Source organism: Pygocentrus nattereri, chromosome 14 (genome assembly GCF_015220715.1).
Source record: "Pygocentrus nattereri isolate fPygNat1 chromosome 14, fPygNat1.pri, whole genome shotgun sequence".
Taxonomy (NCBI): domain Eukaryota; kingdom Metazoa; phylum Chordata; class Actinopteri; order Characiformes; family Serrasalmidae; genus Pygocentrus; species Pygocentrus nattereri.
Genome location: NC_051224.1, coordinates 35,896,638 through 35,907,833, shown reverse-complemented (window position 1 = coordinate 35,907,833; position 11,196 = coordinate 35,896,638). Strand labels below are relative to the sequence as shown.

The window sequence follows — 11,196 nt, the reverse complement described above, 5'->3', positions numbered from 1 at the left end:
TTACTTTCACCACAGATTACAATGTCATCTGCAAACATCATGGTCCATGGAGCCTCCTGCCTGACCTCATCTGTCAACCTGTCCATCATCATTGCAAACAAGAAGGGGCTCAAAGCTGATCCCTGATGTAACCCTACCTTCACCTTGAAACCATTTGTCACTCCAACTGCACATCTCAACACTGTCTCACTATCCTCATACATGTCCTGCACCACCCTAACATACTTTTCAACTACACCTGACTTCCTCATACAGTACCACAGTTCCTCTCTTGGCACCCTATCATATGCCTTCTCTAGATCCACAAACACACAATGTAGCTTCTTCTGACCTTCTCTGTACTTCTCTAGCAACACTCTCAACGCAAAAATTGCATCTGTGGTACTCTTCCTCAAAGAAGAAGCAGAGTATTCCACTGCAGACCCCAAGGATTCAAAAAGAGCAGAGCCTAAAAGCGTCCATTTCACTACAGACAGATGGTGTAATATTGATGATGGTCAAACAGTAATAAATCTAAAAGATAAAGATATATATGTGTTTTTTTTCTGGGGGGGGGGCTTCTCTGCACAATGCTAATATACATAGAAGTAGAAGTAAATGTATTTTTTGTTTGGAAAAACTCAGGAAAGTCCATCAAGACAGTATGCACCACATTGTAGCAGTTCTGCTTTAAAATGCATTGGCCTGCATTATTTCAATGAAATTGTTAAATTGTTTATTTTGTTCCTATGATCATGATTCATTCAACTACCCACAGAATCTCATCCTGAACATCTGTGATCAGTTAGGTGCTCAGAACTTCTTCTTCTTACGGCTGGTCCCTTTAGGGGTCGCAACAGCGGATCATCTGCCTCCATCTTGCCCTATCCACTGTCTCCTCTACTTTTACACCAACCATCTCCATGTCCATCTTCACTACATCCATAAACCTTCTCTGAGGTCTACCTCTTCTCCTTGTACCCGGCAGCTCCATCTCCAACATTCTTTGACCAATATATCCACTATTCCTCCTCAACACATGTCCAAACCATCTCAACCTGGCCTCTCTGGCTTTATCTCCAAACTGCTTCACCTTCACTGTCCCTCTGATCTGCTCATTTCTAATCTTGTCCAGCCTTGTCACTCCCAACAAAAATCTCAGCATCTTCATTTCCTGCAACCTCCAGCTCAGCCTCCTGTCTTTTAGACAGAGCCACAGTCTCCAAACCATACATCATAGCAGGACGCACTACTGTCTTGTAAACCTTCCCTTTCACTCTTGCTGCTATCCTTCTGTCACACATCAGCCCTGACACCTGTCTCCACCCACTGCATCCTGCCTGCACCCTCTTCTTCACCTCTTTTCTACACTGTCCATCGCTCTGGATGGTTGACCCAAGATATTTGAAGTCATCCACCTTTACAACCTCTACTCCTTGCATCTTCACCTTTCCATCTGCCTCCATCTCATTCACACACATGTATTCTGTCTCTACTGACCTTCATTCCTCTCCTCTCCAGTGCAAACCTCCACCTCTCCAGATTCTCTTCCACCTGCTCTCTACTTTCACCACAGATTACAATGTCATCTGCAAACATCATGTTCCATGGAGCCTCCTGCCTGACCTCATCTGTCAACCTGTCCATCATCATTGCAAACAAGAAGGGGCTCAAAGCTGATCCCTGATGTAACCCTACCTTCACCTTGAAACCATTTGTCACTCCAACTGCACATCTCAACACTGTCTCACTATCCTCATACATGTCCTGCACCACCCTAACATACTTTTCAGCTACACCTGACTTCCTCATACAGTACCACAGTTCCTCTCTTGGCACCCTATCATATGCCTTCTCTAGATCCACAAACACACAATGTAGCTTCTTCTGACCTTCTCTGTACTTCTCAGTACAGCCAACGGCTGATGAGCTACCTCTTTGGAACACAGCATATGTAAGTCCTGCTTGCACAAAAACATGGCCAGTGCTAAAAAAACGAAAAGTTGATAACGAAAATAGACTGTTCATCTCTGTCTGGACCGACGAATTCTCTTTGAGAAAAATGGCTTGGACATGAGTAAAGTCACGTCTGTTTTCACTGACTATGCCCCGTCCATGGTTGGTCAGGAGTCAGTACAGCTTAGAAAATATCATTTGAATGGACTATGGTTCAGTTACATTCCCTGACTAAAGGTACTGAGATGTACCCTTGAAGGTCCCACCCCAGTGATAAGAGGTACTGCCCTAGTGACAGTTTACTACCTTTATATGTTCTCATATTTACACTCTCAGAAATAATGTTGGAGAGAATTTGCATAACAAAAATCCTTTCAGGACTTTCAGGACTATTCAAGAGTTTGAAACCTGGTTACATTTTACTAAAGGACAACAGTTGTAAGACTTCATTAACCTTACATAAGCCTATCATAGCAACTGATATAAAGCTACATAAATATGAAGTCTTATAAATCATACGTTTCGATTCGTCAGTCTTGATGTCATGTCGCCTCGCCAATGTTATGACAACTGAAGCTTGTTTGAATAAGCCTTCATAAATGTTTATGTAGGTGTATGTCAGTTGTCATGAAGATTTTTGTAGGTGTTGTGTGGCCTTATGCTCTGCTTCAGTAAAGTGTTACAGGGAAGTCTGACTAAACCCTACCTTAATGGGAAATTCCACAGATGTTTTTTAGCGGTTCTGTGTAGATCAGATTCTTCAGAGCGATTTGATATTAAATGCTCTGTTACAGAGAAACTTACAGGTTTTAAATTTCTTCACGGCAGTGATGACAGGAACCCATGATCATGATGACCACAACGCACATATATACATTTTGTTTACTATTCAGAACGACCAGTGAACCTACACATATCTTCTAAGATTAATGTTGATAATGATAGTGATAAATCTGGAAAAAAACTTTTATTTTTGGGATTATTTTGCTTTACAAGGCCATAAACCTTTTTAAAATTATCATAAAACAGTTGCTGTGTCTGAAATGGTCCCTTAATCAGAGCCCTGGTGTAGGCAACAGAATTCATGATGATAGTGAATGATTTTGGACACAACTGCAGGTTTTTTCCTGATATAAAAGCCTCATTGTTTGCAGAAGAAGCTGCACATCACAGCAAATGACTGTGCTTGACAGTCGCAAAACTCACAGGCAAGGATGCATATGTAACTGAAGGCTCATGGTCATTTTTGTTCATGGCCTTTTTGATATGACATTTCAAATTTTTAATGTAGAGTCAACATAAAGGTGAAGTGCGAGTCGAATCTGAGTCCAAAAGCCAGTCACCAGGTTTTCCCTCCTTCTGTATAAGATACTGGTAGATGAATTTGTATGTTTAAAAGAGAACTGTATGATACAACAAACGTGCATCACCTAACTCAAATGCATGTATTGAATAGTTTATTTGTACAGTTTCAATTTCAAATTTTATTTTCATTAAAATGAACATAGAAAACTGCCCTGTGATGGACTGGTGGCACGTCCCGATGTCAGCTGGGATAGGCTCCAGCACCCCCCGTGACCCCAAGTGAGAAGCGGCTTAGAAAATGTATATAATATCTGTGTGTGTGTGTGTAAGTGAAAGAGAAGTAAACTTGCATGCATTGTAACAAACATAAGTATTTATTTATTTATTAGTTGCACCTTTAGAACATATTGGCATTATATTACAAAATATTTTAAAAGTATCTATTTACAGCAATATACAGCAATATACACATAATGCAGCATTTCGCTGCTGTCAGAAGAAAATCTTGCATCTCCCGTTTTTCAGTTTTTGACATAATTTGAAAATGCCTTTTGCTCTTTACATTATATGTAAATTTCATAATGAATGGACTGAAAGAAGCGGCCTAAAATGTAAAAAATTCTGGTTCCATTGATTTTTTTTTACCTCCTGTAAAGTTACAGTTTTAGAGATACAAGGTTTTCTTCCGACAAAAGTGATTTACTTTGTATTAGTAAAATGTCATTGCAGTCGGAACAAAACGTTGTATCTCCAAAATGGTCATTTTACAGGTAAAAACCGTAAGTGGACGTTAATGCAGACAGATTTTTTTTCGAAGTCATTGAAGCATTTAAAATGCTTCGTTCATCATGAATTTTTTACACAATGTAAAGGTCAGCAGGTGTTTTTTTAATTATGGTAAAAAGGGGGAAAAATGTAAAATACCTTGTATCTCCTGTAATGGAAACTTTACAGGTAGAGGAAAAACATACTTTACACTTGTAGGTCAATGGAACCAGAATTGTTCCCCAAGTCATTTTAGGTCATTTATATTGGTCCATTAATCATGAAATTTGCACGCAATTTAAAGGCCAAAAGGTACATTCAAATTATGTGAAAAACTGACAAACAACAAAAATGGGGATACGAGATTTTGTCCCGACAGCAGCAAAAATGAAGTCTTTCGTATCTGCATTGGAAGAGCAAACGAGGTTGTTTTGCGCATCCAGCAATGATGAATAGGGCAAACCTTAAACCACTGAGTGCAGGAAAGGGGGGCTCAAATTAGATCTGTCGCATACGGTGGGCGCGCATATCTTCATAAACTGCGTTATGGACTACGTTATGAGCCTTGGACCTGTCTTCTCTCCGCCTCGCACACAGGGCCTTCACCTATACACAAAAACAAGCTGACTCAGTAATGTGACATTTTTGTTCGCCTCTAAGACAAACCACAAAATGCATGAGCTGCAGTGGCCTGTTGGGAAATGCACAGCTTTGTACAAAGTGTGAATCATCACACAACAAATAGAACATAAACAAGTCAGCGGCTGCTTTTTCTTGCATTCACACTGAAGCCCTGACCACAGACGCTCACCCAAACCCACACGAGCAAGCAACTAGTTCAAGACCTCTCCATGTAGGGATTAATATAGAACAGCCTGTTATAACATACACACTCTCAAAAAAATGCCTCTATAGTATATAATATATCCTATGGTAGATGCTTCTATATATATATATATATATATAACAAAAAGACCCTTTTTGGTGCTATATAGAACCCTTTTCAAAAAGGTTCTATAGAGAACCATCTACAGCACCAATCAAAGCAACCCTTTTGAACCCTTTTCAAAAATGCAAAGTGTTCTTTGAGTGTTCATAGTTTTATATAGAACCATTCTCTGTCACAAAGAACCCTTGAAGAACCACCTTTTTTAAAGTCTTTTTTTTAAGACTGCTATAAAATAGCTTACTTTAATTTACCATGTTGTAATATGGCCTACTACAATATAGCTTACAATAAAGTAGCTTAGTATAATATAGCTTAATATAACACAGCATACTATAATCAAATATAGTGTATTGTTATATAATTATCACTGTCAAACAAAAAAGTAACTTTACATGAGAAGAAAGAGAAAAAAAATCATGATGTTTTGACACAGGGTAAAGTGGCAGCTGGTGTTTTCAAAGAATGCCAAAAATTGAGCCTTAATAAAAATGTTTTTAAATGAGTTACAAGGTTTTGTTCTGACAGCAACAATGTGTAACCTTAGACATTCTTAGAAACAAATTTTTTTCCATTTCCATTTTACTTTTTAAAATTCATCACAGTGTCCCCATCTAGTGTCAAGCAGTAATCCATGACTTTCTGTTTGACTGGGGTATATATACGAGGTGGAAGTGGAAGTGTGTTGACCTACAAAAGTCAGGGAATGGTTCTAAAAAATAGTTACTTGCCCATATTTACAGTTAGGGCAATAATTAAAAAGTTCCAATCAACTGGAACTGTGTCAAACCTGCCCTATTGCACAGTATGGAGGACAGTAAGAGAGGCAAAAAACCCCAAGGATCACTATTACAGAAAAAAGTTGCATCTTGGGGTCACCTGGTCTCAAAAACTACCCTTAGACGCCCGCCTCCAGGTCAACAGCTTATTTGGAAGGCATGCCAGGATACAGTTATTTGGAAGGCATGCCAGTTATATCACAGCCTTTCCTGTGATATAACCACAAACCTGTGTATTGCATTTGTTAAACTCTACCGGCACTTTGTCTGGAACTGTGTTTTATAGTCATGTGAAACAAAAATTGAGCTGTTTGGAAACAAACCCTCAAGGTGGGTTTGGCCTAAAAGGGATGACTACACAGAATAGAACCTGATGCCCAGTGTTAAGTATGGTGGAGGGCCTGTGATGTTGTGGGGCTGTTTTTCCTCCAAAGGTCCTGGGAATCTCGTTAGGGTATGTGACATCATGAACTCCATGAAATATCAGGACATTTTAAATCAAAGTCTGTCATTGTAAAATTGTGTCATCGTTGGATCTTCCAGCAGGACAATGATCCAAAACATATGGCCAGATCAACACAAAAATGGTTTAATGAACACAAAGTCAAACTTCTGCCATGTCCATCTCAGTCCCCTGATTTAACCCCATAGGAAACCTGATGGGTGAGCTAAAGAGGAGAGGAGAGGACCAAAGATTCTGGACGATCTGGAGAGATTCTGTACAGAGAAATGGTCTCAAATTCCCTGACCTGTATTCTCCAACCTTATACGGTGTTCTAGGAGAAGACTAAGTGCTGTTTTATTGCCAAAGTTGCAAAAAGTATTAAATGCAGGGGTGCCAATAATTGTGGCACATGGTTTGTCAAAAAATCTTGCTCAGGGACTTTTTATCTCAATAGATTTAATGCAATTAAAACTGAGATTTTCACATTTTTCTTAAATAAGTCATAAAGGACCCCAAGAGAGTCCAAGTTATTGCACTATCCCTATGTGTTTGCGAAATGTTTTGTAGCCAAAATGTGGATCATCTCTGTGTCCCTGAGGATCTCAGGGACACAGCATAAAAGAACAATTTTAGCTCCCCAAATAACCTTTCAGTGGATGGATTCTTAAAGAATCCTTTACAAATATGAGATTTGGGTGTGATTGACCTTTAAGGTTTGTGAACCTCAACATAATATAAAAGTTTGATATTACTTAAAGGCTTCTCTGGGAATTGTACATCTATACCATTTCTTCCCATTGTCACACAATGTTACTTTAAAGCAACTCCAAATGGACCCCTGCACCTCTACTTTGCATGTAGACATACAAAGTAGCTTAAGGAATGAATCAAATTTCCATGACATCAGTGCAAAAAGCTCCATGTATTAAACAATATTATTCCACATTGTTTGCGCCCATGAAAGAAGCACCTCTTAAATCCCTGCCTCCATGCAAATGGCTGATGTGAGTACACTGTGCTTACCTTTGGTACTACCCACACTGCGGTCACCAGCATACACAGTATGACAACAGTGCAGGCCATAATTGCGGAAACCAACACTAGCATCTCTGGCATGGTAGATGTAGATGGTTCTGTACGAGAAACTTTGTCAGTCACTGCCACTTTCGCTGTAAAACCCACACATCAGTTAAGGTCAGAACAGAGATACAGTGGTTCACAATATTCTATTCCTATATTAGAATGTGTAGAAAATGGTCTGATAAACCAAATAAACCTGTGTGACATGGGGGAGAATATTCTTGAAAAGTGTGGATGAGGGGATCATTCTAGACCAGTGTGAATGGGGAAAATTATAGAATATTGTGAATGGGGGAGATCATTCTAGACCAGTGTGAGAGGGGGAGATCATTCTAGACCAGTGTGAGAGGGGGAGATCGTTCCAGGCCAAAGTGAATGGGGGGAGATCATTCTAGACCAGTGTGAATGGAGGAGATCATTCTAGACCCGTGTGAATGGGGGAGATCGTTCCAGACCAATGTGAATGGAGGAGATCATTCTAGACCAGTGTGAATGGGGGGAGATCGTTCTAGACCAGTGTGAATGGAGGAGATCATTCTAGACCAGTGTGAATGGGGGGAGATCATTCTAGACCAGTGTGAATGGAGATCATTCTAGACCAGTGTGAATGGGGGGAGATCGTTCTAGACCAGTGTGAATGGGGGGAGATCGTTCTAGACCAGTGTGAATGAGGGGAAAATTCTAGAATATTGTGAATGGTAAAAAAAAAAAGATTCTAATACAGTTCTTTTTTCACTGTTTTGCATTTCTTTGGCACTACCTGAAATACTGCTGAAATAGAAATTCTAAATTTTGATATATTCTAAAAACACTGCTGTGCCACGCATGACTGCTGAGTCAGCATTTATACCAGACTGCTGGGTAAAGTCAACCTTAAATCAAATGGATTTTTTTTTTTTGGTAGGATGTGGTCATAAGAAATGTAATGACTGATACCCGATTTTTGATTATGTTACTGTGCACTGTGTGTGTAGCTTGTGGGGGAAAATAATAATAACCAATAATATCATGTTTGACCTCTCCTCCCTCTCCCACCTGTCCTCAAATGGGAAATGCTCAGGCAGCTCAGAGACCCTCCCTGAGACCCTCACAGTGACACAGATGCTTGCTCACCTTTCACAAACAGCAGAGCACCATTCGTCTCCTTTTCTACACGTTTTACATCAAAAAAGTTAAAGACGCAGGAGTAGACGCCCGACTCGTTCACTCGTAGACTAGTGATGGTTACTGTTAGCTTCTTGGGGTCACCACTGACAGTAATTCTTTCCTCGAACTCAGGGGGGCTTGTCAGTGTTTTACTGCTGAAGTCATAGTAAAATACTTCATGTTTCTCAGGGCATCTTAGATGTAGGTATAAACCTGTTGGGTCAGTGTCCTCTGTGGTGCACGCCATGGTCAGATTTTCTCCTTGATTCTTCATCACAGAGCCTGTAGAAAGTACACGACAAAGTTCAGACAGACTGAGAAAGTTCAGACTTTAGAATAGCTTAAATGTAAACCACTCAAAAGTACAGAGTTCAGTCAACAGAGTTGTGTTTTCAGGTGTACAGATGGATGATGCGATGATAAACATCTGTCAATGTGATGGGAATTTAAACCTCAGCCAACAGAGTCTGAAAAGATTTTCCCACGTTTAATAGAACTAGTAGTGACAGTGGAGAGAATATTTTAGAACACTATGATTAGAGTCCAGACTAGATTCTAGGCCCTCTTTTAACTTCTTGTATTTTTTTGAGAAGAACTTTTTTGCATTGTCACCACTTAAAATACTGATTAAATAAATATTCTAAATTTAAGTTGATACAGTCAAATGGGATATTCAAAAACACATGAATAGTGCAGCAGATTGCTGAGTTATTTTTATGCTGTTTAGGTTTATACCTGTTTTGAATGTAAAGTATCTGAATTTAAAGTAAATCCTTATGAATACATTAAATGCATTGTAAAGCTTGGCTTCCTCTGTAGTACATTTAAATAGGTAAATATAATGTGACTTAAAATGCAGAATTAACTTGCTTTGTTTATATTATCACTGCGGTGTTTCCAAATGGGTAACTTTATAGGAGAAGTTAAAAACATCAATGTAAATTAGATGTAAACCAAAACATTTCAAGCCAGAATGACAGGTTGTACGTTATCAAAGGGCTTATTGTTTGCAAAGAAAAAATATTAACATTATTACACAGTAATTTGTTATTTTTTAATTCTGCATACATAAAATAAACACCAAAAATACATATCACAGCTGTCGGAACAAAACCTCATATCTCCAAAAGAAACTACTTGACTTTTAATGTAAGAACTAGTCCTCTTTCCATGTCATTTTGGGTCATTTAATTTGGTCAGTGCATCATGAAACTTGCACACATGTAAAGGATGACAGGTATTTACAAATTATGTCAAAAACTGAAAGAAGGTTTTGTTCTGACAGCAGTCATTTTCTGTTCTTCTGTTCCAAACCAGTGTTAAGCTGTGGAGTAGTGAGATCTTAGTTATTAATATTTACTGAAACAACAGTCACTCATGACATCCTACTGAGTGCTTATAACTGTAATGCATACAGTGCTGAGGTGGCTGTGTGGGAGTGATGTATGTGTGTGGAACACAGCTTTTCAGAAACCTCTGCAAGCCTCTCGTATTTACCGTCAGTGTGAGATCGATTAAAGTAGGTGAAAACCACATCATTGACAGTAAGCGTGGGTTAGAACTACATTATTGGCAATAACAGGAGGTTATAAATAAAAAGTGGTTAAAATAGCATTATTAACAGTAAAAGCATAGTTTAACAGTAAAAGAAAACTATAAGTACATTGTCTGTAAAACTGTGCTAAAATTGTTATTTGCAGTAAAAGTGATTGAGGCTAAATTAGCAGTAACAGCAATTTTTTAATTGCATTATTAACATTAAAACAGGTTAAAACCACATATTTAATGCCAAAAGCAGGTAAAAAATACATGTTTAACAGCAAAAGTAGGGTAAAGTTACATTTGACTGCAAAGGTTTAGCTGTAAGCCTGAATTCAATACTGTTATTTACCAAAGCAGTAAGAAAGTTGACACACACACACACACATTTTATATATATATATATATATATATATATATATATATATATATATATATATATATATATATAAACACAAGTGTAGATACTTGCAAGATACCTTATTGGAAAAAGATAAACTAGGAAGGTTTTAAATTTTACTTATGAATTACTTATGAAGACTTATGAATAATAAATAATAAAATTTGAATAAAACAGAATGATTTCAGCATAAAGAGCAGGTGTGTCTAAAATAGAAATGTGGATTGAGTCTGAATGTTTTTCTCACCTGCTGTTAGAATGGCACTGTATTGGCTGAACAGAACAGCAGTAAAGCAGAGAGTCACACTCAGAGTCATCGTCACGGCTGCATCTGCAAAACTGATGTTACTTCGTGCAGAGTTCCACTTTAAAAGGCCGGAGAGGAAGTGTGCTTCACTTTGCACCTGACGTGTGCTGCCACTTTTTGATTTCATTGGTTTCCTTCTTCCTTCGGTAGGTACTTGAGAGATGACTATTTTTCTGTTTTGATGGCTTCTGAAAAAGTGTTATTTGAACTGAACACTCAAGCAGTTAGAAATACAGGCGGAAAGATGAGGCTTTGTTTTCAATTTGATGACGTTGCAGGTGAGCACAAGTGTCAAGATAAACAACAAAGTAAAGTTTTTGAAATAAAATGGAAGTGTAAAAACCAGTCTGTTATTACAAAGCCATTTCCAAAAAAGTTGGGACGCTTTGCTGATTGTTAAAAACAAAAGAATGCAATGATATGCAAATCATCTAAACCCTATATTTAAATGAAAATACTGCAAAGACAACAAAGAAACTGAGAAATTTTATTGTTTTATTGACAGATATGCCACAGATATGACAGTCACCTACGCCATGTGCACTAATG

At 38.3% G+C, this 11,196-nt stretch overlaps 1 protein-coding gene across 2 annotated transcripts; it reads right to left on the bottom strand.

Moving 5' to 3' along the window:
• Positions 1–3,591: 3,591 nt before the first annotated feature.
• On the bottom strand, positions 3,592–10,691 carry si:ch211-165d12.4 (uncharacterized protein LOC100142635 homolog). Of its 2 annotated transcripts, none has more exons than XM_017683792.2 (4): positions 10,588–10,691; positions 8,369–8,683; positions 7,199–7,344; positions 3,592–4,611 (listed from the first exon to the last, which is right to left on the bottom strand). In XM_017683792.2, the coding sequence occupies exons 1-4, from the start codon at positions 10,655–10,657 to the stop codon at positions 4,504–4,506; spliced, it is 639 nt and encodes a 212-aa protein (XP_017539281.2). In that variant the 5' UTR covers positions 10,658–10,691; the 3' UTR covers positions 3,592–4,503. The 2 variants fall into 2 exon arrangements, with proteins under 2 accessions (XP_017539281.2, XP_017539282.2); XM_017683793.2 differs by having other exon boundaries at positions 7,199–7,308.
• Between the last annotated feature and the right edge of the window lie 505 nt (positions 10,692–11,196).